Genomic DNA, 27,589 nt, shown 5'->3' on the forward strand with positions numbered 1-27,589 from the left:
AAATAATTCATATCTTTATTTATTCGACATTCACTCGTTGAAGATGTATAAATATAAAGTTTAAACGCTGGACACAACAAACGTCTCAAACAGGCCATATTAAATACACAATTATGTTCGTTCGTTTCTCCGTGTTTTTAACAAAAACCGCTCTTATATACACATGTACAAAAATGGTCCTCTAATGTTCATATCTGCAGTGGTTATTCTTTGTAAATAATTAGGAAAATAAAAGATGAAAGTGACAGAAAGTAGTTTCAAAAAGAAAGGGAAAATATGGTCACATATGGCAATAATGCATTATTATATAAATAAGCTGAGTTAAGAAACTGACTTCTGTAGAGCCACGATCATAATGGAATTTGACATTTTCTAGAAAGAAAGAAAGAAAGAAAGAAAGAAAGAAAGAAAGAAAGAAAGAAAGAAAGAAAGAAAATCTAAAGGATTTTTAGATTCTTCTGTTCTCCAACTTCTTGAACAGATTTGTGGTAGTTTTTTTTTTTTTTTGCTCAGTTTATGACAGGTGTAGTAGTCCTCGTAAATGGTTGTTGGTTTCCATCGTCCCTCATGTTCTCTGGATGGGGGTATGGATGCATTTCCTCTTTACTGTTCAGAGCACTTGGTAGATGGGGTCGTGGGTCGGGCCGGTCGGGCTGCAGGTGTCATTTGGGGAAGGCGCGCTAGTTTCTGGAGAAGAGCCGGTGATCCCTTCACACAGATCCTGTGCAGGGAGCGTGGAGGCGGCGGGAGACTCGGTGGAAATCCGCTCCACGATACTGGACAAACAGTCCAAACTCGACACCACTGGGTTCTTATTACTCCGTACATCTCCTGGAAAAATCCGCAATTCAGAAAACTGTTAGTATTTCATCACATCAGATCAAACAAGTGTATTTGTCAGTATGGCCCTGAAGGGCACTGGTGTTTACGCGTTCACCCACCATTTGGAGCTTCGCTGAAGTACGAGTTGTCATAGCTGTTTCTTCTTCCGGACGCGCGAGCAGGGCCATTAAAATCCATCTAGGAAACACGCAACATAACTCATTTAAATTCAGTATTTTAAGATGAAATTACTGCGAGTAAAATTAAAGATATATAAATGGGGGGACTTTGTAGCTAAATAAACCAGAATGGCAGAGCTGTAAAATGTTCTCACCATGCCATCTGAGCAGTTGGACCTGGGACTGGAGGCGTCGGAATCACCGCTGTATTGTTCCAGAACCGGGTAGTAGTTGTCCTCTTGACTTCTGAGTAAGGCTTGGAGAGACTCAATGTAACTGATGGCGTTTCTCAAGATCTCCACCTTGGGAAGCCTCTGATTAGGGTTAGTAGACGTGCACCTCTTCAGGGTTTCAAAAGCATCGTTGACTTTGCTCAGGCGTCTCCTCTCTCTCATGGTTGCGGCTTTGCGCCGATCTGCGTTGGTGGTTTTTCTCTTGCATGCTTTACACGCCCACAGGAGACACCTGCCAGCTTGGTGGTGGCCGCTCGGCGCCCGGATGTGTTCGTCTTCCATGTGGTTGTGTTCGTCCGCCTTGAGCAAGCTCACGTGCACTAGTCTAGGGTCCAGGTCTTCGAAGAAGTGCATGTCGCTGGTGTTGAAGCAGGGGTCATCATAGAAATCATCTGTCGAGGGGATGGGGAACGGAATATCCGACAGCTCCATCTTTTCTTTAAAAGACTTTGGATTCAACTGTGTGCGTAAAAAAAAGCTCAGAGTTTATCGTGCCTCTAGAGCGTGCGTAAAAGTTAAACGTAATATTTTGTAAGGTTCTTGAAATAACAATACAGTAAGGCCGGGTTGGCTTGAACGCACTCCTCTGTGCGGAACCTTCCAGGCACTTGTTGCTGAGGAGGTTTTCTGACACCTTATATTCTAGTTCAGCCAAATGGGGACGTGTCCTGTCACATTCCGTCTGACCAATAGAAATGTAGGCAGGGGCAGAGTGGGCGGAGCTTAATTCTAGCTGCACGAGACCCATTGACTAACAACACTGAAGGTTACAGTCATAAATTTATTTCTAAGGCAAAAATCGCAAATACGTTATTAACTATAAATAGGATCTTAATGTTAATATCGCGGTATATAGTGTTAGAATTTTTACAAGAATACCAGGCGTAACCTTCCCATAATTTACAGATGCTAAATAAGATTTGTAGGCCAAATGAGGAAAGAATAAATAAAACTTAGATGTTTGCTGTCATTAGTCAGACATTATTATTTTTATACTTGAAATATTTCTCATTTAATTTGTTAGTGATTCTTCGATTAGAAATGTTCAGGTAATGTTTTTTACGGTATGTATATAAATAAATAAATAAATAAATAAATAAATAAATAAATAAATAAATAAATAAATAAATACATTTAGTTTAATAATATAATTTATTTGGTTATATAATATGTTTATACGATATAATGTTGTATGATATTATATATATATATATATATATATATATATATATATATATATATATATATATATATATATTGTTCAAGAAAGTCACATTATTATAATCATCAGAAATATCATGTCTATAATAATCCTAAACACGTCATTTTAAAAAATAAATCCTGCAGTATCAATTCCCATTAGAAGAATGAAAGGTTTGTAATTTTTGTATTGTATTCATTAATTTTAACTAATTTCAAAGTTCTATAAAATGAATTTTTTTAGTAAATATTAGCTATTATCTGAGTTAAGTAAATGCTGTTGAGATGATCTCTAAACGTTCCTTTGTTTTTTTTTTTTTTGGGCATGTCTGTACCAAACCAAAACGGGATATCAGTTGGCCAATTCTGCGCGTTGGATACGCAAATATTTCACGAGTCAATAAATACATGTTAGTGCGCGGGACATGAGTTCGTTTAGTTCATTTAATCTATTTCCAGTATGTACTTTAATTAGTTTCACACAAAAATAGCCACGGCTAGAATTAGTTCTCCACCAACAGAGGGCAGAAAAGTGCCAAAGAGCTATGTGAGACACGTTCTGCCTAGCTGGCCTCTGTGTGCGTGTGTGCGCGTGTGTGTACATGCATACTCCTAGTCTACTTTATTAGGAGCACATGTACACCTGCACATTTATGTAGTTTTCTTAATCAGCCAATCATGTCACCAGTGCACAAAATCATGCAGATACAGGTCTAGAGCCTTGTTTATAATAGAGGTGAAAGCAAAATCTCCAGATGACAAAAAGAATAGAGTATGTAAAACATTTACAAAAGACGAGCGGGAAAGCAAGGCAGTATGCACAAAACCTCAAACACTGAGGTAGATGGGTTATACAACACACCACTTCAGTTTCAACTCCTTTCAGCCAAGAACAGGAATCTAAAGCTATTATGTGCACAGACTCACCCAAACTGAATAGCTGAAAATTAGTTGGGAAACTGTCTTTTCCAGTGTTTAACTGTCCAGCTTTGGTGGATTTGTACTCATGACAGCCTCATATTCTTGTTCTTAGCTGTCAGGAGTAAAACCTGAAGTGGTCTTCTACTGTTGTAGAACATTCACCTAAATGTCTGATGTGTTCTGAGCTGATTTTTTTCTCACCAAGTGTCTTTACTTGAGCTACTATATACTTCCTGTTAGCTCAGACCTGTCTGGTCATTCTCCTCTAACAAGTTTTTCAATAATGTGTTCCAGACTTCAGTCCCTCTGCTCACAGGATGTTTTTTGTTTCCCCCTTATAATTAAACTCTTGATATTTTTGTGTGAAAATGTCGTGTGTGACCTGTATCTGCAAGGTTTTAAGCACTGGGCTGCTGCCACATGGCTGACTGATTGGATAACTATAAATTAGCAGGTGTATTATGTTCTATTTTGTCAGTACATTGATCAACACGGCTAAATATTGTAATAAGGAAAACACTGTGACACAAAATATAAAGCACACATTTAATAGAAGGGAATTTAAATTTAATATGAATGATAAAGTACATAGAAAAAAAGTTTTAGTAACAAAGATTAAGAACAGTCAGTTCACATAACTTGCATCATCAATAACTTACTTTGTTCATACAAAATAGAATGGCTTTAACACAAAAACATTACTAATGAAGTTAATTTCAATTCAAAATTATTTTAAGTCACACTACTGTTCTAAATCAAAAACCAATTCTATTCTTTACTGCTGGTCAGTTTTTTATGGCAAAACAAGGGGGCTTTATTATTACAGAAAATTTCAAGCACTGCTCAGTTCCTTGTAAAGCTGGTCAATGAGATATTCTCCAAAACCACCAGTACTGTCATTGGTGCATCCCACTTTATGAGCATTTGTCAATAAGTCACCCAACAGCTTGATCTTTTGGACAACTGGATTGAGGAAGTGCCGTTTGACAACACTGATGGTGTGAGGGTCTTCATGCTCACGTGCTAGTTGACACAGTTCCACCATGATGGCCATCTCCTCCTTCCACTGGCCAAGCATGAGCTCCAGAGCAGGAAGCAGTGCACACACCTGCTCAGTACCAGGTTTCTGCAAGCATCCATGTGTATACATACACATCACAATAGAGCAAACTAACATAACTGTAAAGATCCAAAATATAGAAAATAATTTATTAATAATATCAGAATCCATTGTAAAACAATGTGTTCATAAATAACATTTGTATTACAATCTGTTTGGAAGAAATTGCAATCATTTAAAAAAAAAACAAAAAACAAAGCTGGAACCATAATTCTGACATTTAATATAATTATTAAAAAAACATTTGCAAAAATTTTGTACAAAGACCACTGTAGCTAGGTTTCAGCAAGACTGTTATGACTTAATTGACAATTAAAGGATTCACTTGGCCACATCTAAACATGCACATGCCTTAGTCTCCATGCATCAGCGGATAACAAGGTGTTCCAAATCGCTGGTGATGGACCCTCACCAGCCTCACTCTGGATCAATTTTACATGAGTCATAAAACTAGGGAAGAGGAGGAGGCTGAACAAAAAAAAAGGGGAAAAAAAAAGAAGTCCCAGGCTAAAGTGGCAGCAGAAACAGTGCCACAGCGTACATCTGGAACTACAATTAATGCACTGTCCTTCCGCTTTCACATTAATCTCCCCAATTTTCCGGAACTCAGGGGAAACGTATACCCTGACAGGCATTAGAGAAGAGATCCCCGCAAAGCCCATAGGGGTTTTAGCCCTCTCTCCTTGACCCCTTCCCCCCTAAACCAACCCTTGCCTGCCAAGAGCCCCTCTTAAAAAAAACGAAAGTTTAAAAGGTATATAGGGAGACATGGATGCCTCGGGTAATATGATGAGGATATCATTTTGGCAACAACTACAGGCACTAAAATAGCACAAAAAATTATGAAAAGTTTTCTATCCTACAATTTGAGCCAGAGGCAAACTGTGCCTCAATAATTTTAAAAAATGCAAGTGTGCAATACTATAATGCAATGCAGCACAGGTCTTAAGTCAACTGATAAAGATATGTCAATGTTACCTGAATAACCTTGTTGCAGTACTGTCCCCCTCGATCAGACAGGTACTTTAGCATGGCCTCAGCCTGCGCCTCCTCCCTTGAAAACTCCTGATAGAAAAAAGCAGCCACACGGGACAAGGGCAGATCTTCCTGCTCAAAGATCTTAGCCTACAAAACACAGGCACAAATTCCATCATTTTAAGGACCAAAAAAAGGTTGTAGATGATAAAAGTGAAAAAGTGATTAAGTCTGTTCTGTTCAAGTGATTAAATGGTTTCTAAGTCTCAAAATTGGCAACATTTTCAGTCCTAATCCTTCTGTTATTTTTTGATATGAAGTATATCAGAATTTCATTACGCTCTGGATAAATTGAAACTGATTTTAATACAACAAATTATACAGACCACCAAATGTCTAATCTCAGGAAGTGCACCGATTTTCTTTCTACACTTATTGTGAAAATGAGGACATTTATAACGGCATTTTAAATAAACAGATGTATTCTGTTGTTTTATAGGCTGATCAGAGTGTATGATAAGTTTCCTTTGAGCTACAATTTAGTTTACTAAACTACACTTTCAAGCTGACGTCACACACGACAATAATAAATAACAATGCATATAATAATTTTATGAAAATAAACACACAACATTACACGAGAGAAACTCTCTAACGCATCAGTGCGGTTACAGAATTCTGTTGCGCAATAGTTTGGTTTTGTTTTGTTTACTAGTTACTGCATAAAGTCTTACCAACGCTTCCAGTCTGTAGGCAAACTCCATCAAAGAAGTTGAAACTCCACACAAGCCTTCTTCAACGGCTGTAGGGAAATTCTGCTTGGTTTTACTGCTCACCAAAACGCAGTGTGCTTTACACATAGGCACGTTAGTTTTTAATCTCTTCCCGACTGGTTCCGACATCTTGAATCTGAGAAGCTACAACGAGCAAACGGTTACTCTTTCGACGCCGCTATGTTTCTAACATCTACATGCCCTCTCAATCATGTGCATGTTATATTTATGTATACAGATATATATATATAACGCACATCTTTTATCTACTAAAGCATATTAGTGTGCAGAAATAAAGTAACAAAATGTCCGCGCTTGTCTACAGCTCACTACGAAAGCGTCCCAACGTCATAGAGAAGTTCCTCAGACACACAGAGGCGAATGAAGCGCAAATGGCAAAGAGTAGGGGGGAAAGGTGTCCTGTTTAAATCCTGAAAACAAAATGAAAGAAGAAATAAGTTAACAAATTCGACATGCTATTCCTAGAAAGTGCAAACGTTGACATTCTCAGTGTTTTCTTCATCAGTAAGTAGGTAATTCCACTGGGGCATCATTATTGTGTATGTGGGAGGAAATGTTTCAAACACAAATAAAGTATCTGTATAAAATTCATTTGCATGCTGTAGATAAAGAACTTTAATAAAATGGTACACCGTTTTGCCTTTTCCAGTCTAAATATAATCATTTAAATACTTCAATTCGTATAATATTTGCACAATCGTATGACTCAATTTAGCTAATTATAAAAAGGGTACGATTTGTATCTTACATCGTTCCCTCTACCTTGTTACCTAAAGGTCACGTGTTCAACAGGAACTTGCATCATCAGATGCTGCTGAACTGCAGAACCTGAGAAGAGGGGATGTGGGGGACACAAACGATTATAACATTTTGGTTTTCCCTAGTTTGTTGAAATGACCATATAGCTTAAAACCCTCCTCTAACAATCTAGTCTGATTTAATTAATAAGCATACAAGATAAACTATGTCAGTCTAATTTTTTAACCACATCAACCATATTAACAAAAAATATAAATAGCTTATAAACAAGAACATAAAGCAAATTTTGTTTGTTGTTTGTTTGTTTACACATGATCTTTTCAGTTTAGCCACCTCCTTTGGACACAAGACATAGTACATAGCAAATGATATCTAAAGATACTGGCTAAGTACTTTGAGTCTTAAGTACCTCCTGATTTTCTCTGAACACCTGCTGATGATAGGAGTAACAAACAGGTTGGTTCTCCATCACTCCTTCCTCTTTATTTTTTCTTAAGATTTGGAAAACTATGGAAAGTCATTTGACAGCAATAGATAGATCTGAGAACAACTCTGATTGCCTCTTATTAATTTGTGTCCTGCCAACACAGCACCAGGTACACCCCTTTCTTGGCCTGTTTTTAATGCTTGTGGTAAATAAAATCATTAAAAAAAGGAATTCTTTTAATATCAGGGTAAGTTGTAACACACTGGTACACAGTATGGTAAATACAGGAAGCTTTGTCATGCCGGGTTATTCCAGTTTCAATGTCTAAAACTGTGTTACAATGTGCCCCACTCACCCCTACATGCCCTCATTTAATTTATTATTATTATTATTATTATTATTATTATTATTATTATTATTATTATTTACATTTGAGGGCACTTTGGAAGTACAGCCCTATTTCTCATAGATTGAAAATAAATGAACAATTACAATATGGATATTCTTATTTCCTCATACCATAACATGGATGCTAGTCAATCAGACCTATTGGTTAATTCTATGCTAAAAAAAAAAAATACACCCATGTTATTTTAAACCCTGTTACATGCAACTTCTTTTGCCAAAAATAAAAAATATTAGATGGATTAACGTGTATATATTGATTACATGCATGAATTAAATTTTACAATATAAACTCTCTCAGTCTTTAGACAGTCAGGAAGAATTAGGGGGTGTATTTTAAGAGCCCACCAATGCTGCTTAAAATATATGGAAGAAATTTGAGAAAGTTATAAAGGGTGACAAAAGTGTGTTACATCTGAAATTTTTAAAAGAGCAGTGCCAAGTCTTTAGTTTTGGTAGATGTTGACATTTAGGTTTGAGATGAAAAGTCAAAGATGAGAGGATCAGAATTTCAGCTTTCGCTTCCTGATATTTACACCTTTTGTAATAACTCAAAAATATAGAAACATGTGACTGACAGGTGTCTCTTGTTGCCCACGTGTGCCCCGTTAGATTGATTGTTTTAACAATTAATAGCTCTGAATGTCTGTTACTGATTTGACCTTTGTTTTTTGTGCATTAAATCTGCATTTCTTGTTAAAAGGGTAAACCAACATGAAGACCATGGGAGAAATTCAAGCCATTTTGAAGCTTTTTTTGAAAATTGATCAGAATCACTCCACAAACATGGCATAGCCAGTACAATGATTTGGAAAGTTCTTAGAATGAAAGAAAACACTGGTGTACTAAAAACTAGACACTGAGCAGGCTGGCCAAAGAAAACAACAACAGCTGATGACAGACACGTTGCCAGAGCTGTGAAGAAAACCCCGTAAACAGTCAGTGACATCAACAACAATCTCCACAGGGCAGGGGTTAGTGTCTCAGAATATTCTCAGAAATTACAAATGCAAGATGCTAATAATTTATCAGAAGTAAGAATCAGAAGACTAGACAAATAAAAAATGTTGCAAAGAAATACAGAAATGAGGCACAGATCTGGAACCAAGAAGAAGCTTCACCAATGTGATAGAAAAGGAGAAAGAAAGGATCTGATCAGGATCTAAAATGTACCTTTTGTTTCATGACTTGGGCTTGTATGGCTGAACAGATACAGACTTACTAATCTTTACTGATGATGTAACTCCTGAGGGAACAGCAGGATTCATCAAGTCTACACTAACATTTATGTCAGTATGCAAAGAAATACATCCAGTCTACAGTAATTGGGAGGAACTTTATCAAGCAGCAAGAAAATTTCATTGTGTGGAAAAATGGAAGGTTTTCGACTGGCCAAGTCAATCACATCACTTTTACTACAGGCTGAGCAGTAATTCAGTTAGTGAAAATTAGACTGAAGAAAGAAACTCCCTGGAGGAAAAAATTAATCACTGAAAAAGCTGGAAAAGCATCACAAATGAAAAATGCAACAGTTTGGGGATGTCACTTTCTTAATACAGTTGCAAACATGATATACAATCAAATATTGTGTTATTTGATTGAACTTCAAAAATATCTGTTCCTATACCTTTGCTTATCTAAATATTGGGTGGTGTGCCACCAAAGGGGCCATATTTTAAGTTGCTAATACACCTAGATGTGAATATAATGGCACCAAGTTTCCTGAACTGTACTTTAATGATTAATATCATTCTCCCAAAAGATTATCCTTAATGGCTATTTTAACTGTCAGTGTAGTTTTTATGTCCATTACATGACTTGTGTTGATCAACAACCTGTTTTTTTCTGAAAGCTGTTTCAGTTTCATCATGGTATTTCATCATGGTTTCATCATTCTGATTGGCATCTTGTTAAAATTAATCGTTAATTGTGTGGGTATAGACGGGCCTGTCATTTCATTTTGGCCTTTGATACCATTAAAAAAATTCCAAGCAACACAGCCAGAAAACGTCCAATTAAAAAAAATACAAATAAAATCAGGGATGAACAAACTTCATAAACTGGTCCAAAAAGTTCAACTGGAACACAAAAAAAAAATGAACTGGTGAAGTAGGCAGGAACTGACAGCATCAGGTACTGATTAATGTACATCTCCCATTAATGGTGTTGTATATCTCAATGGCATGAAGGGCTGTTGTTCCATGAAGAAACCCATACTCATAGACTAGCAAAAAAAAAAGCCAGACTCATGTTTATAGATAATCATGAGGATGGATGCCTAGACTAATGGAGGAAAATTCTTTGGTCAGTTGAAACAATGATTTAACTGATTGATCAAATTGACCAGTGCTATGCATGAAGTAAATAAGTCTCAAATACATCCCACAACATTATATACATGCATAATTTTATAGTAAAACTATTTGTAATTCCTAAATGTGAGACATGCTATTACTGTAAAATAATCAAACCATCCGCTTTATATCAGGACGTATCATGATGTGTCTCCCTAAAAGTGACCTTCATTTACCCTGCTCGGTCTCAGAGAATGAATCTAATTAGTGACACATTTCAATAAATGGTTGTCTCAACCATGAATCTTTGTTGCCATGAGTAGTCAGGACTTATATTTCACCAAGAAATGTGCATTCTCTCAAAGCTTGGACACACTGATTTGAGATACAATAAGTGATACAGCAGTGACCCTCTTCACCCATGATACTTAAATATAATATACTTCTGTAACACTTGCCCTAAGTCTTCTGACTGTTCCCCCCGCAGGTCCCTCTCTTGTTTCAGACATGGCCCATGTCTCCTTTCTCTCCTTGGACAAGATGATGGAAATGAGGGACTGGCTAGCCCCTGGGGGCCTGTTGGGTCTGGATTGAAGAAAAGAGAACACCCAGCTTATGGTCAGCCCTGGGTCACCCAGACGTGCACCCCTGACTTGACCTCTGCTCCTTTAAACACGTTTATAATCACCTTGTCCAGATTTATGTAAGTGTAACAAATTGCACACCCAAAGCAGGGACACAGCTTTGATGGCTTGTTCTCAGTAAAATTAGTTAAAACATTGATAAATTGACTTATATACCTGAGATCACATTTCACACAAAGGGTTTGTTACCTAAACACTGTGTGTGTGTATGTGTGTGTGTGTGTGTGTGTGTGTGTGTGTGTGTGTGTGTGTGTGTGTGTGTGTGTGTGTGTGTGTGTGTGTATGTGTGTGCGTGGTGTTTGTCTGTCTTGTGGTATGCACAATTGTGTTTTTCCTAAAGAACAGAGTGACAAAGTTTGTCAGACGTTTAGGAAGCTTTGCCATAGACCTCCCTATAGACCACCACCTGCCTTTTGTCCATGTTTTGTCTTTGGTTGAGCTGGAGAAGTGTGTCTCTGAGTGCAGCTGTCTAAAGATTTCTACCATTTTTAAGCAGTCATTTTGGTGGTGTTTTTTTTTCCACTGTAGACTCTTTGATGTTTGCACTTTTTGGACTATTTTCAAAAGGTTGTCATATACAAAGAAATAGCAGTGCAGATCTAAGATAAATGAAATTCCTGGACAGTATCTCATGATACATGTTATGCTTGAATTAATGTTTGCTTTTAAGTGAAATAGCAAGACAAATCGAAACTTTGCCATTACAAAATTCAAAGTGTTTTTTAATGATTTAAAATCATAAATGTATTGTTTACATACCACTGAACATATGTGACAAATTTTGTACCAAATTATAAATTGGGAAATTTACTGCTTTGACCTCAAACGTGAAAGGCTCAATATTGCAAAATCAAAGGATTGTCATATAAAATTATGTTTTTTTCCCGTAGGCTTCAGTTCAGCATTGCCTTTTGATTGAGATGAAGACATTTTAAAAATTGATTTTATGCAGAATAAATAGATCATTTAAAAAAGAGTTAGGATACAGAGCCAGCTTCATAACAGAGCTGAGTTGGGTTTAGGCATTAATTTACATTTACATTTACATTTATGCATTTAGCATTAATGAGCTAATTGGCCATAATTTGGCTAATTGGCCAAAAATAACCCAGGTCAGTAGAATACACATGCTTCTTTACCCTTATGAATGATGGTGAGAGTCTTTCTTCACACCTGCTTTAGATGCAGACCCTCATTGAAGCACTTTTGTGATTACAAGTCCTCTGTGCTGGAGCAGACTGGACTCTAGATTACATTACAATAAATCTCTGGACAATATTGAAAAAGGACACGAGCAGTGCAGTGGTGTAGGGATTATAGGTCCAAACCCAGATTTATGTTTATGCTATTCAAGAATCAGTCAGAGGAGCTGTTTTACTTGCATAACCTCTGCTCTGATGGCTTGCACCGCAGAGGCCTCTGTTCACCATGTCTGCCCTGGATAAATAGTCACATGATTGTCTTTTTTTTTTTTACTGATAATCTGGTATGACTCATAGTGGCTAGACCTCCCTCCTCTTAATGCTATCTAAACATAGCCAGTTTAGACAGAGAGGCTTTGCTGTTTCTACCCACTGAATATAATTTTCTATTCAATGAGACGATGCAGCCACTGAGTTTGAATGGATTTAGCCAGCTTCAGTTTGGCCATGAACATTTTTTACAAATTATTTTTCTAGCATTTGTATTGCCTTATAACTGTGGTAGGGAAATTAATTCATTTAAATTCCAGTTTATTATTCACATATATATTTTTAAAGCACTTATTACTTACTTAATATTACTTATTAACTATTGAGATACTGCTGAAAGTCACTGATACTCTTGTATACTGGTGCACTTTACTGATACTCTAGACAAATTATCTAGTGTGAATCATATTAATGTGTAACAGTGATTTGTAGCCTGTCTTCTTGGAGTTATTATTTCATTTGTTGCACTATTTTTGTCAATGTTGATTGCAAGCATCAGCGAGTGTTTGAGTGTGTACATTCTCAGTACACCGGTGTCAGAATGTGGCCTTTTCTATTTTCATACCACCTCTTGCTTTGAGAGTCAGAAAACAAAATTTAGCTCATGCGTAAGCAGAGGCCTTTGGATCCCCTTGGTGCTCATTGATGGTGGAAAATATGAACAGTAGTTTTTTCATGGGCTAGTTTAAATTTAGATCTAAAATTTATTTGAATTTAGTGTCATAGTTTTGATGAAATTTTCTAATACTTTTGAATTATTAGAAGAAATGCTGTTTTGAAGAAACTGGCACAATTGCATAGAGAATGAGAGATTATATTTTAATATGACCCTTTATTTTCTGTGCCTTTATAGCTGATGGCACAGATGAGTGGCAATAAGATGAGAACTAATGATCATGGTAAATTGTGGGAGCACATATGTTTATATATCTTTGTCAAGTTGACAAATCTATTAAGTAAAATTGCTACAAATCATGCATTGTATGAAAAGATACTCCGTATCAAGTCAGGGTTCGAGCTTATGAAAGAGCAGGAGAGGCCGCCCAGGGCTTACAAGCGCAGCTGGTAAATACATCAATGGACCTTTGCTTTTACCATGACCAGCAGCTGTCTGCTAGCAATGTGCAGTAACGTCACTGGCACAACTTAACACAATCCATAATTGCTGCCCAAGCCGGGTTATGAGACAATACAAAGGAGATCATAACACAAAAAGCTGGAAAGTTGATCCCTCTCTTGAACCTTGTAGGCAGTACCTGACACCTTTGTTGGCATGATCTGCAATGGACTGACTATGTTATTGGGTTCTTTACTGCTATATAAGTGGATGTGGTGTATGCCATTCAAACTGTTTATTTGGCTTTTGTAGTTCTGCTAAAGTTGTTGTGGAAGTGCTGTGAATGAGCTGTGTTACGCCTTGTTGACACCCAGCATGTGTATAGGGGTATTCTGTGTATTGTGTGTGTGTGTGTGTGTGTGTGTGTGTGTGTGTGTGTGTGTGTGTGTGTGTGTGTGTGTGCACACGCCTTTGCCAGAGCACATTTGTCCCATGCATTGCGATTAAAAAGAAACCCCCTGGAATGCTAGCCCTCATTAAAGAGACAAATATAGCATACTGCTTTGGAGTAGATGTAACATAATAATGTGTTTTATGAAGCATGAAGAAGCATGAATTGGAGAATGCTAAATCACAATTGTTATTGTTTTTGAGGAATCAGTCATGGTTGTTTTCTGAGCAGTGTCACTTAAACCTAAGATTTTTTTTTATACATTAAAGGTCCGTTCAGATATGTTGTCCTAAACCTGCACTGTATTGCAGAATTTAGATGTGAAGTTTGACACATAAATAAATAAGCTTCAAAGATTCTAGAGAACATCATAGCTTTTATGCTTTTTATCCAAAGTAACTGCAACTGAGCTTAACAGTTAAGGGTTAGGGACCTCACTAAGAGCCTAAGATTGGCAGCATAGGGGTACCAAGATTCAAATTCTCCACCTTACTATTGGTAGTGCCAAGTCTTAAACACTGATCCACCAACTAAGCAGTTGATGGTTAAGTGCTGACATAATTACAAGTTCAGAGCCTTAACCACTGAGCCATCAACTTAAGACTTATAGTGATATACATACTTCATAGTATGTAGACAAAGTGCTTGGCTGTGAAAATGATCAGGAGCTTCCAGCCACCTGATGTTCAATAAAATGTGCGTCATGCCACGTGCCCGATGCTACAAAGTAGGAGAGTGCAGCAATGAATAGACCAGGGCTGGTGTGAATGTTTGAGATGCAGTACTGTGGCATGGCTGGCCAGCACACCAGCTTGGGGTTCAGGTTGCTCATCTCTCCTTTCAGGGGTAGTAATGATCATGGCAACATGCAAAAGTCAGCATGGTTTTCTTTACAGCTTGTGTAATGACAGACTTTCTGGATCTTTCTACAACACGTTTCATGTATTGCAATAACAATATGAATTACCCAACCTTTACCACTTTATTTAAAGCAGAAGGACTGTTTTCGCATGTGTCGACCCTTCGGCTATGAATAAGTACCAAGCCTAACTCTGTTCTTGTTCTCAATTAATTTTTTGTTTGTATTCATAGTGTACGCTAATTGCAAACTAAGGTAAAAACTAAATACTTTCATTCTTGTATTCAAAGCTCTATACGTCCATACATAAAAAATATCTAATATATACAGTACAGAACATCTCAAATGAGTCCACAATGATTAGATGAAATAGATTATGTAGTAATCTCAAAAGCTTTACTCCATTGTTCTATTGTTGAACAATATGCAATTAATAATAACCTCTTAATAAAGAAAGGTTTCAGTTTTAAGAAGATAAATTTCTGTAAGGTCTCAATATGAGATCATAGTTAATTTCATACTTAATCGTACCATCACTACGTCATCTATTTTATCTAGTTATTGTAAATTAAAGAACTAAGATTTTTATTGTTTGTATGATACACACTATTTACACAACAATTTGTTTTTACCTGATCTAATTTTATATGCAAAATGAACAAGAAAGATGTTGCATACAGTAATAAAATAAATTGTGAGTGTAAACTACTAACTAAAACAGACAAGCTGCAGTTTTTCCTCTAGAGTGTGGTGATTTCTGTGAAACCCTGTATCTATACTGGTTGGTGGACATGACACCATGACCACAATAATTTGCCGCCCATTCCCTCCTAATTACAATGAATGGCTATAGCTATAACTTTATGATCTCATACCTTCGACTTAATTATCTCTTCATTGTATGCCTTACTCAGCTGTGTCCACATGTTTATTATCAGTAGCCATGCATTACTTTTGTAAGTAGGGTTGTCACCAGAGGGACTATGTACCTCTAAAATAATTTAGAATGTTGTATATGTTGTAAATGTTGTATAACTCCAAAACAATTAAATCATAATATAGATAAAGAAGTGACTTATGGCAACAGGCCTTTCAGGTATTAAAAGATATTTGGCACCTTAGATGACAGGTGACTATGTGAAAATTAGCTGGTGTATAAAGTGTCTGTGTTTGGATCTGTGTTTTTCAGATGGTCAGGATATGTCTCTGAGTTGACTGAGATGGGGTGAAGTGGCATCTAAGAGCAATTTAAAAGGGCAATGTAATTCTATGAGATACAGACCTGAAATTGAATACTGCATAAGAGTAAGGGTCTGAGCAGCAGGAGGCTGCTGAGGTGGAATCATACGAGGATGCGGTGGGGGTATTTTGCAATGTCCACAGTGAGGGCTTGACACTAACCACAAGTGTTTGTGATTGTTTGTGCATGTGTGTGTGTGTGTGTGTGTGTGTGTGTGTGTGTGTGTGTGTGTGTGTGTGTGTGTGTGTGTTTGTAAGAGCGAGAGATTGGGTACCATTGCCTGGCTCCCCCATAAACACTTTGAAGAAGAGCTCTTCACAACAAGAGCAGTCATTAAGGCACACCTTTACCCAAGCCCACCCAGTATCAAGTCTCTGTGTGTGTCACTCACATAAATGTGTCTTCTGAAATGTGACTTTTTTAGTTTATTCATTAATATTGATATATATCTTATAATATTATGACTGCAAAAAAACAATGTAATAGCTGTCTGCATTTTCAGAAATAATATGATGCTAAATCTGCCATTTCTGACATGTCTCTTTAGGCATCAATTCAATCCTCTGCAATTAATCAGAAAAAATGCTTCCATTTTAAATCTTAATAATCGATAAATTATTTGCATTAAATAACATTTTGATAAAATAAATGTCAAATAATATTAGTGAAACACAGATTGTAGGTTATGAAGAAGGTCATTTAAAGTGTGTGTGTATGTGTATGTGTGTGCGTGTGTGTGCGTGTGCGTGCGTGTGTGTGTGTGTGTGTGTGTGTGTGTGTGTGTGTGTGTGTGTGTGTGTGTGTGTGTGTGTGTGTGTGTGTGTGTGTGTGAGTTGGAGGTGCTCTCTGTGTGGTCTATTTGACTCTCATCAGTCCCAAAGCCATGGGACCTCCAACACTCTTTGCATCAGCTCCGTCAGTGAACCCCAAATGGAGCAATATATTACCACACATTTTTACCAATTATACCTACATTATCTACATGCTGGACAGAGGCACTGCAGCTGCTGTTGTGTCCATCACTTAGTTAAAGTAGTCTAACCGTTTAAGAGATGGTCAGTACTGTGACTGAGTTGTTTCCCATTTATTTGTAGTACTGGTCCTATTGTGCCTTTGCAGTAAACCATTTCCAGAATTTTATAACTTTGCATTCATGCATACTTAGCGTGTGACCTCTTGACAGTTTTAGACATGAATATATTGTATATTACCAACATAATTTAAAACACTCTTATGTTCATAATTTTGTTGGCAGTCCCCAACCGTGGTGAGTCTTGTCAGAACCATCGTTGATGCTTTAGCGCCTGGGGAAGGATCACAGCTCAACAACGTTATTTTACTCTTGTGGCTTTGATCTCTCTGTGTTGGCTTGCATCCTGGGGCAGAAGTTCCAGGAGGACACACACAGACACAACCATGTGACAACAGGACGTTAAGACACTTGCCCAGAGTTTGGTACTGTTATGGTGACGGAAGAGGCAGGTGTGAGAACCAAGTAGAAGACAAACCGACTTCTCCCAAATTTTGCTGAAATTTGGGGGTGGGGAGCGTGAGTGTGGAAGGGGTTACCATAGTGTATCCTGCGTCCTGAAACCTCCCATGCATTGTGGCTTTTGTCTTGGTGGTCCTTTTCGCTACATTTTTGTCACATGCAAATGGTCAATGTTTGAGATGCATGGTGGCCCAAATGTAGTGTATCGTTAGTGAATGTGAAGTGTAAGGAATGTGCTTTGTCACCAATGCTTCAAGCTTGTCATCAAGCTGTCATGCCTGTGAGACCCAGGAAAGAGGAATTATTTGTAGGAAATGCTGTGAAATAAATCAAATTGATAAACGCTATCTCAAATATACGTAGTATAGCATCATCATCGACTTGCAGACTGTAGTCCAGATGCCCATTGTATTTCAAGAGCCAGACATGAGCAATTGGGAAAATATTGTAAATAAAAATATATATATATAAAATTCAGTAACTCTAGTTTTGTAAATATGAGCCAGCTTGGCATCTGTAGCCGACTAGCTAAAAGTTTAGCTACAAAGCTACAATCATTAAGTCAGAAAATTTGATTTTTATTTTATTTACCCTCTCTGATCTGATTAGTGATCTGGTTGTTTAAAAAAGTCATGATGAAATGAATTATGAAAGTTATGAGTTGATTTATGAAATAAATACAAGTGTACAAAGAATTGTGTATTTATTATCCCAGTGTTAAATTCATAAGAGACATCTCATATGTACAGAGTCAAGACTCTAGTTAAAATGGGAATGTGAAGCTCCACCACAAATCAAAATATAACCATTTTAAACTTTCAAACAAAACAAAATTCATAACCGTGAACTAATCATTCATAGTTAAGCAGTTAAGTAATCTGTTGTCCCATTATGACATATTAGTTGCTTATCTGCCCATCAAAAAAGAATGTTATAAAACAGGAACTTCATAAATTTTAGTTCAATACCTCTAGACATGTAGATGATATTTTCTTATTAGATTCTAGAAAAGAGAGCTGCATATCTTAAATTCAGTGGCCCTCTGTCATGTAATGAAATGTGCTCGTTACCTAAATAATATAGAGAATTACCACATTAAAGCTAAAGGCTATCAGGTCCTGGTGTAAAAACAGAAGGCGTTCCTAGCTAATTATACTCATTTAAGGTAATTAGTGAGGGTGCCACATGCCTTTATTCTCTGCCTGTCAACAGGCAGGATTTAAGTGCTATATTGAGGTGTTGCTGCCAAACAAAAGACCCAAACACCCCTGCCTCTCCAAAGACCCAGATTGAAGCTTTGTAAAACCTAGTGATTTATAAAATAATCAGATTCATACCATTAGTTTATACTGAGCTCCAAAACAGTAGTCTGACAATAGGCTTTATATTACCTTTAGTTTGTTTATTTGTTTGTTAAAGCAGACAAATTATGTACTGCCTTCTCTATAATTATGTTTTAGTAAGTGGGAATCAACAGCAAATGATTTCTGTCATTTTAAAAGCTATATAGTTTATATCGAATGTTCTTGCATTTATTTGAAAACTGAAAACTCACACAGTTAACAGCTTTGTGTGTCTTAAATCACATCCATTTTACCTCTTAATTCCTCAGGTTCCTTCTCTTGCCCTTTCTCTGTCCATTTGACTGAGTTACTACCCCCAAATCATAATGCTAATGTGAAGCATATCTGTGACGAAGGTGCTGGAATGTGCTGTCTGTGGACACTTAAGTGCTTACCTTGGTGTTTATTGCTAGGGTGATGCAGTTCTGCTTCTAATGGGAGGTGCCAGGAGCCCTGTAACACTGCTGGATAGAGTTACACAAGAGCATGCAGTGAGACCTTGACCAAGGCGACCATGGTGAGAAAAGATTTGATACGAAATGGCTCCAGACCATTATATATATATATATATATATATCATAGTGAGTGCTCATGAGGCTACACAATGCAGACTGTATAACATGTTTATTTGATTTATTGACAGTAGTTTATTTTATATCATACACATGACTATAAATAATTGTTCAGTAGTTTTTCAAAGCTACTTTTGCTTTCCTGCCTCAGAGTTGCCATTATTGGAAGTTTTGGTTTGAATGCATGGCGTTATGGCATATGTCCTATCAGCACCTGTGCTCTCTGCCAAGTTTCTCCAACAGTCTTTGGTCAAATAGGCATTTTAATGTTCTCTGTCCACCCTGCTACATTAAAGTAAAACCCCTGAACTCTAGAAGCACCGTTGGGGCTCTGAGAGATGGAATCGGAACCTTTGTTTATACAAAACAAAATTATCTAGAAAGGGGCAAAAGAGAGGATTGGAAATGATGTTATTAGCATGTTGTGTTGGGGAGCTGGAGAACATGCAACCGTAGAAGGAGGTTTAGTGTTTAGGCTCTGACTGAGAAGCATATTGGGTTCTTTGGCAGAACTACTGTTTCCTATGACACCACCATTTGGCTTGTTTCATACTCTCTCCATTTCGCATAAAATGCCATGCAAAGTATCTCATCACAGCAGCTTCCCAGCAGCCCCAAGCTTCAAAACATTCTCCTTCTCTCATCAAGTTTTTTATTATCATTTCAGAATCTTTTCAAATATGTAAACATAATCCAATGCCTTCAATTAGATCGGATGTCTTACAGCACTGAGAAACATTTGAGGTTCCTCTGTTTTTATTGGTCATTTCATGCCCATGCCAGGTGTGGGTATAGCTCTTGTTCCAGGTCTGGCTCTGTTCCCAAGTGCTGGGCCTTAAAACAAGTATACTACTATACTGGGTTTAAAATCCACACAAATTTGTTTCCCGCGATACAGCCTTTAAAGAACTATACCAAGTAATCCCAACTCCCATAGCCTTGTGAAACATTAAAGCACAGGCGCCACCCTGCCTGTTCTGCACTTAACTCAGGCACTATGCCAGTCCGGGGTGGGAGGTCTAAACTGCTGGCACTGATCTTGGAAAATAGGAGCATGATGTACTAAGAGAGAAAAGTGTAAGCCCAAGAGATGATCAGATGCAAATGATGAGAGATTGTAAGAAGTTGTGCAAACCCACCCTGACCCTCAACCCACTGTTTCTCCTTACACGTTGATCAGTGATTAACCTTAGACCTCTTAAGCATATTATGCGATGGCAAGGCATGTAGCAATATTCATACTGAATTAAATACATAACCTAGACAAATATTTTCCATATGAATTTTTATATACGTTTAATAATACATGAATTTTATTTAATCAAGCACAGTTTTGCATGGCTCCTTGCTAATCACATCTTGCATTGCAATAATTAGGAGCCATAAACTACTGACAGAGGTCTGTAAATGCACTGCCCATAGTCCATGCTGCATTCATTAGCAAGTGGGATCATCACTGCCCTCTCCTGCCTCCTGTCCTCCAAACACAGGCAGCTGTAGAATACTGGTCATCTTTCAGCTGTGCTTATTTATTTTTTTTGTATGAATTGTCCAATAATAAAACACATGCAACAGAACACATATTTTTTTGTGGAAATTTCTAGTTAGAAACTTACAATCTACAGGTTAAAGCTATGGTGATAAAAACTTCTTCAACATGTCCCTGTGCAAATACCATTAGAGGTCCTATATACAATCCTAAAATCTTTTCATTCTGAGAGAACCCTTAGGTTTATAATTATTGCTCTGTGAGAACCCTTCATTCCTGTTTACACTTTTAAAACTCTAGGTGTAGACTGACAGTTCCAAGTGTAATCCATTTTAGAAAGCTAGAACCTTTAATTATTCAAATAACATTCAAGAAGCCATTTTGTTCTGCAAAGTTTCCCAGCATACCATTTTAATAATCACTGTTCATACTAAATCAAGAATTTGTTATGGTTAGCAAGGTAAACTCCTCCATACTGTTTTGTTTATAAATGAATGTGATTGATTTTTCATTATTGTACACAATGACATAATACAAAAACTTGGCCCATTCTTACAGACGGATGCTGGATAACAAAGCAGTACAGTTACATTTCAGTGGACTTTACAGCTCTGAATTGGCTTGGCTGCTAAACTCTAGCTGGTATCAGATTTTATAAAAAAGAAAAAAAAAAAGGACTGCGTATCTCTGCAGGTTCTGAGCTCCTAAAGAGCATAGAATTGTGGCCTTGGCCCTTCCATTACAGGAATCAGAGCAAGTGTGAATAATTGCACTGTAACCAGGTGTATTTAGTCAATGTGGCAGTCAGGGTTGTAAATTGGTTGGTCTGGGCAGCAGGGCATTCTTTCCTAAAACCATATAAAAGATGAATAAAATATCCAGATGTTGGGGAGGAGCATTGTCTGTACTTAAGACGCTGTTGTCTTTTTTTTTTTTGGAAAAATATTTAAAGAACATTAGAAGAGCATTTTGCAATGTGAAAAAAAGCATTTTTCTATATCTTATTTGAAAGAATTCCCATGTTTGCCAAAGTGGTCCTGGACCACAGAATGATTTAAATCTAAAATTTACCTATTGCATTACAAGGTAAATTATGGTAAACTTTAAATAACATTTTTCACTTTAAAGTATTGGCATTGATTTAAACTGAGCTAATCTGAGCTAAAAGCTACTAGAATTCATTTCACTAAGACGACTTTATGGCTCCAGTCTTTTTGAGATCTGCTTATTGTTTTGACTTTAAGTTAATCACATACCACTTTGGTCTTTTTAGCATAGGTGCTCCCAGCACCAATTACTCATTTTTAACAAATATTAGTCAAAATAATAGTCAATAGTCCAATGTATCACATTACAGCAACTCAATCATTCATCCTAATTATCCGTGTCATCAGTTGGATATTGTTTTCCATAAAAGTGTTTGGGGATTCCATTAGCCGTGTAAGTCAAACTGCACTCATTATTCTATATACGCTCAATCAGTGTGACTGCATAAAAACAAATATAATGCTGGAAATGGTGGGGTAGTTTTCCCCTCTAATTTTATGTCATTTTGTATGGCTTAAGCCTTGTCAATTTGTTATTCACATTATGAACATTAAGTCTCCCCACTGTAACTCATAAAATACAATCATTATATATATATCATTATATATTATATATCATAATATATTATATATATTATGTTCATATTCTACATTTTATATGTATATTGTATTGGAAGGTTATTCTTTTAAAATCACTGTATTCTTTTTAAACACTCTCAACAGTAGCCCAAATGGTGAATGCTGCTTTCAGATTCCACACTGGAAATTATTTTCTAGAGTCAACTCATTACTTTCTCATGAAGCACAACTGAAGTAATCTACCACATTGAGCTCTCTCTAAACAAATCTGTGACCCTGATTAGTGTACCTTCAGTAGCTTAGAAGTGTGTTCCCCGTGGGAGTTTATGTCCTAAGGCCTTCCCAATCCCAAAACAGCTGAATGGAGACAGCAGAGATACAATTGTTCACTTAGTGCTGATCTAAGAACAGCTTTACATTATTTGTTACGGTGAGCTTTTGGGATCTGAGCTGGAGAGTTGACCCTAGATCAGTGTGGAAGTGCAGTGTAAGTGAGGGCTCAGAGTGGACATGTACTGACATGCTGTTCCCGCCTGGGTGTTAATCACACTGGACTGTCCCCACTCTACCCAGGCTCTACAGGGGGTACGAGGAGTGGTCTGGGGGGGCTTCAGTAAGGTGGAGTTAGATGTGCTTTCCAGATGATCTAGGGGGTTTCTCCCACTGTAGTCTTGTTGTTCTTGCTTGGCATGGTGTAATTCACACTAAAAGTATGCTGTCAGCATAGGCAGCATAGTAAATATTGTATATTATCAGGAAATTATCTAGGCGATTGATCAGTCTTTCAATAATCTTATTATTTATTGATCTCCTACATGTGCAGGCCTCTCCTCTTCACCCTTGACCTGGCGTGTATTGTACTTTGTTTCTCACTGGAAGGCACAGTGACCTTCCTGGGCAGGTTATCCTGAAACAGGAAAAGCAAGCAGGTGGCCTGACTACTGACTGACCATCTGCAAAACACATACTGGGCACAATATAAGTAACGCAGTCCAGATTTACTATGGCACAGATGGAAATATAAAATCTGTAATAGGTCACTTTTTTGATATATAGAATAGGTTGTACTTTATACCACAACACTTCCGAAATCTCCTTTCTGTTGAAGGTGTTTGAGGGGAATTTTTGTGTATCAACATGGCTGGGACTGTAGTTCCACACTCTTTCTTTGCTCACTGTATTACGTTGTCATTTCTATAGTAACTTGCATGGCAGACAAACCACAATAATAGAATAAATCCATGTGTAACTGTTTATATGATGAGAGGTTTATTTGCCATTTTGGACTGGGCAAACTTGTTTTGTTGACTTTCAACATCATTAAATGTAACCACAAAAAGATAAATCATGACATTTTATACATTTGATACATTAATAATAGTGATCTGTACAAAATTGTTGTGAACCAAAATTGCTGCACAACACCATTTTATGATTATTTTCCTATAACAGCATGACACCCCTAACCCAATGGTAAAGTATTAACTGATTATATTTACCTGTATTGATTTTAACAGAACCACATATAGTATCTTTGATATAATATTTGTTATCTGTAATGCTTAAAAAATAGCAGAATGTATGATTATAAGAAAATGATTAATAAATGGGTGGTGTAATGCATCCAGTCCTGAAGCGAATTATTTGAATTTCCCCTTAATAATTTTACATATATTCATTTGAATAATGTAAACACTGAGCATTAGTAACATTATGAGGAAAACTGTTCTTCAAAATGTAAAGCTATAAAGGTTTGTGCTGGGATTATTAGACACTATTTATGACACCTATACAACTAAAAGTTAGAACACAATGACTGCCTAACACAATACAGTCGAACAAATATATCACTATATTTTCACTATAAGTAATTCAAGATATCATGTGTCATAACTTGAAAAATGAATATTTATTAATTATATATTGACAATTTTTGTCTGCCTATTACAGGTCTTCTGAACAGGTGGACTTTTTGGGGTGTGAAATAGCTGAAATTGGCACTCTTTGCCTCTAAATTGCACTTTTGCTTCCTGTGTCTCGACCTTCAGGTCCCTGACCCACAACTGCAATGTATTTTGTGTGACTAACAGCTGTAATTCCCCAATTATCACGCTGTGTTGTCCAACTGCGCACAGGTTCAGTTACCAGGAGGCCGCAGCCAAGAGCTGGACCTCTGGGTGGATCTCCCACCAGGAAGAGCCAGTCTTCCTCATAGCTTCTTCTTGCTGCCTGGTACACTGCTCTGCTTTATATGGAAGAGAACTACAAAATGTCATCTACTGTAACCCATTGCTTATTATTTTCCACTTATTTGTAGTAGAACATTCTAAATATTAGCATTCTCAAAAAAAGTTTCTGTTGTATGACTGCAATGAATTCTGTACATTTGACCGAGCTTATGTCTCATGCCATTACTGGGCTATGAAAAGGAACAGATAGCACTCTTAAATAGAACATTTGAGGTTTATTTTCGCGTGTCATGCTCACTTACTGTGTTAATGCTTATTGTTACTTCATTGTTTAGTTATTTATTTAAAGCCCATTATTCTGTAAGTATGTTATTAAATAAAACAAATTGGGCAGTTCTGTGGTTCAGAGGTATGAAGAATTTGAGAAGTTTTTTTTTTTTTATCTTTATGCGAAACCAAATTAGATTTAGTTTTACAATGTTTCGGTATGTGTTTAATTTTTTTTTAAATATAAATAATAATAAAAAAAATAGTAATAATTAAATACATATAAAACCATTACTGGAACTTTGGCCTATATAAAGCAACACAATAAATTTCAGATCTTTTAAAAAGTGAAACAATTTTAAATTAAGCAGTTGTTCTAGTTTTATACCACACATGTCCTTAATCCACTAATAAGACCTTCCAAAGGAGCAAAACCAGAAAACTACAACCCTCAGCCTTTCCCTCAACTTTAGACCCCTCAATCTCAGTTGTCCCCTGGGCATGACGAGAACCATGACATTACACAGCCTTCTCTCTAATTAACCAGTGACTTTCTCCAGGACATCAATCTGAGTCAGTCTAGCTCAAAACAAAAAAGCCAAAGATCCTATTAACTGTCAACGGCAAGGCTGCCCTTGGCCCTGAGCGGCTAGACACGGGAGGGCAAAATGCTGTAGAACCTGATGAAAACACCATTTACACTGCCAGCCTGCTACATATGGCTATTCCATTTTAAGCAGGACTCTTTTAACACTTGGAAGAAAGGTGTGAAAGAAAAGTTACCTTCGAAGGTACAGGACACATTATAAATAGGTCCCAGGAGTCTGTTTCCATATGATGTGGTCCAAGCCCATATTGCTTTGGCATATGATTTTGCTGCATCTTCGAAGTTAGGGGTCTGTAGTGAGCTGTGGAAGCAGGTTTTTTTTTAAGTTGATGGCCATAACTATTTCATCAAACCTCACAAAAGTGCAGGTCTGTTAGTGAAACAAATATCATTGTGGCTAAAGCACCTATGGGCAAAATAATCTATGTATCTTCTGAGTGTATTTGTTTTCCTATACATGGTCTAATTAGGTCTGTGCATTTTTATTTGGCTCAAAAAAGAAGGGATTCAAATTAACCTTGCATCACATTACTCAAGCTAGCAACTAGGATCAAGTCAACCTTTGATATTCAAGAGCTTGATTGATAGCAGTGCACGAAAATAATAGCAGTCATCTAGTCCTCAGAAAACACAAATACCAGAGTGATGGTAAAGATGAACTGTAAGGTCAGTCATCCTGTCTGGACCTAGATCAGGATAAAAATCTGCGTAATCTTCATGCTCATGAGCTTCTGAAAATATTGCTTAAATGGTAGAGCTCTGATGACAGGTAAGCCTACTACCTAAAATGTGGGTGTAAATGAAAACCATTTCCCTCTAGGAGGGATTCTGATACCTGAGTGTCTGGCTGCTGATGCGCTACTTTCTGTGTCTCGCTGTTATGAATGTTTATCTTTAGGTAAGCGTAGTCGTACCAGGTCTTAAGCATGAAAATCGATACGGCAGGATGATCATGGTCACTATTTACTCAACTGCTGTGCCCTAACCTTATGTCTGTGACTGGGTCTTGACATGATCCATGCTAATACTGACAAATGACCCTCTGACTAGGAAGTTTGCAAACCAATGATATGAGGATAGTATAGCACTTATAAACCTTAAGCAACTGTAGTTGACCTGAGAGAATACAGAGCACATTTCACTTATTGGAGCATTACACTACATGCTTATCTTTAATATAGTAAAATAAGGTCTCAGTTCATAAATTTGTAGACAGAAATACATATTTTTTTTCATTATTAAAAAACCCTCAAAAGGCAATAATAAAATGCTGGGAAACTCAGTGTTTCTCTGTTATTATGCTCTAATGCCATTTGAGTGAGAACAGCATGGGCTTGATAACAACTTGATGAAACTCATATCATTGTCAGTGATGGTGCTGTTTCAGCTGTCACGGATCATGCTATGTTTTTATTCTCCCTAAATTAAAACCACCAGTTATTGTCCTTATTACCCAAAGGATTATATAGATAAGTCCTGTATTTAGCACTATAAAAGTATATTCTCTTTCAAGAAGAAAGCTATAGTAACTGAATGGGTGGCATGGTGTGCTTTACCTCAGAAGATTCTCTCATATCAAGAGCATTCCAGAAGCAGTGGATTCCAAAATGGTCTAAGGGCTGTCTCCAAGTTCTGGGATCATGTGGATGTCTTCATATCTATATCGCATTTTAGGAAAACTTCAGTCAGATTAAAGCACATATGGTACAGTTAGTATAGCTGCATTTGAGCATAGCATTCACATTTAAGCCCTCTTTATAGTTGTGTAGGCGACACTCTTCTTAGAGTGTTTTTTAAATAGAGGTGAAGAATTTACATGGGCAGACTTAAGTCCTTATATTCAAAGCATTGAATCAGCTTTGTGAATGTTACAATGGCAGCTGGACAACCTAAGTTTGTTGTAAGTAATGACTCTGCATGCAAGTAGCTATCAACTGTCCAATAGATTTACAACATTAACTGACCTTTGCCAAAACAGAAGAACAAAGCATTCACTGCACACTTCTGTCCTTCAGCTGGTGATGGGCAAAGACTTGGCATACCAAATGTAACATTTAAAGTAGTTTAAGGACAAGCCATCTACAGCACAGTGTCTGCAAGAACAGGGCAAATGCCTTCTTCAAGAAAGTTTCCATTCTAGTAGTGATGTACTT

General features: G+C 37.0%; 2 protein-coding genes and 1 long non-coding RNA gene across 6 annotated transcripts in view; 1 reads left to right on the forward strand and 2 right to left on the reverse strand.

Annotated features, from left to right (window-relative positions):
• Window positions 1-1,862, reverse strand: part of myod1 (myogenic differentiation 1) — a 1,871-nt gene extending 9 nt beyond the window's left edge. The window contains exons 1-3 of the mRNA XM_027173047.2: window positions 1,157-1,862; window positions 942-1,020; window positions 1-831 (exon numbers count right to left, since the gene is read on the reverse strand). The exon at window positions 1-831 is cut by the window's left edge and continues 9 nt beyond it. Of these exons, the coding sequence (XP_027028848.2) occupies window positions 611-831; window positions 942-1,020; window positions 1,157-1,666 (810 nt within the window). The 5' untranslated portion in view covers window positions 1,667-1,862 and the 3' untranslated portion in view covers window positions 1-610. The remainder of the gene's footprint in view (window positions 832-941; window positions 1,021-1,156) is intronic.
• Window positions 1,863-3,887: 2,025 nt separating this feature from the next.
• zgc:172145 (Ferritin light chain, oocyte isoform-like) lies at window positions 3,888-7,062 on the reverse strand. Of its 3 annotated transcripts, XM_027172957.2 has the most exons (5): window positions 7,015-7,062; window positions 6,481-6,654; window positions 6,185-6,367; window positions 5,454-5,600; window positions 3,888-4,481 (listed from the first exon to the last, which is right to left on the reverse strand). In XM_027172957.2, exons 3-5 carry the CDS (start codon window positions 6,350-6,352, stop codon window positions 4,188-4,190), a joined length of 609 nt encoding a protein of 202 aa, XP_027028758.1. In that variant the 5' UTR covers window positions 6,353-6,367; window positions 6,481-6,654; window positions 7,015-7,062; the 3' UTR covers window positions 3,888-4,187. The 3 variants fall into 3 exon arrangements, with proteins under 3 accessions (XP_027028758.1, XP_047676091.1, XP_027028757.1); XM_047820135.1 differs by having other exon boundaries at window positions 6,185-6,654; window positions 7,015-7,061; XM_027172956.2 differs by lacking the exon at window positions 7,015-7,062 and adding an exon at window positions 6,993-7,007 and having other exon boundaries at window positions 6,185-6,654.
• Window positions 7,063-7,083: 21 nt separating this feature from the next.
• Window positions 7,084-24,978, forward strand: LOC113659890. 2 transcript variants are annotated; one of them, XR_003444708.2, is made up of 4 exons: window positions 7,084-7,459; window positions 10,617-10,832; window positions 19,101-19,204; window positions 24,324-24,978. It is a non-coding gene; the product is annotated as an uncharacterized LOC113659890 (long non-coding RNA). The 2 variants fall into 2 exon arrangements; XR_007144258.1 differs by lacking the exons at window positions 7,084-7,459; window positions 10,617-10,832 and adding an exon at window positions 18,589-18,803.
• Window positions 24,979-27,589: the final 2,611 nt, after the last annotated feature.

The sequence above is a fragment of the Tachysurus fulvidraco genome, chromosome 10 (genome assembly GCF_022655615.1).
Source record: "Tachysurus fulvidraco isolate hzauxx_2018 chromosome 10, HZAU_PFXX_2.0, whole genome shotgun sequence".
Classification (NCBI taxonomy): domain Eukaryota; kingdom Metazoa; phylum Chordata; class Actinopteri; order Siluriformes; family Bagridae; genus Tachysurus; species Tachysurus fulvidraco.

Excerpts from the sequence above, each read along its gene's own strand:
- zgc:172145 (XM_027172957.2), bottom strand. The coding sequence starts at position 6,352 with ATGTCGGAACCAGTCGGGAAGAGATTAAAAACTAACGTGCCTATGTGT. Across the intron at positions 5,601-6,184 it reads CCTACAGACTGGAAGCGTTG|GCTAAGATCTTTGAGCAGGA; the intron begins GTAAGACTTTAT and ends TGTGTTTTGTAG. Across the intron at positions 4,482-5,453 it reads ACTGCAACAAGGTTATTCAG|AAACCTGGTACTGAGCAGGT; the intron begins GTAACATTGACA and ends GGATGCTTGCAG.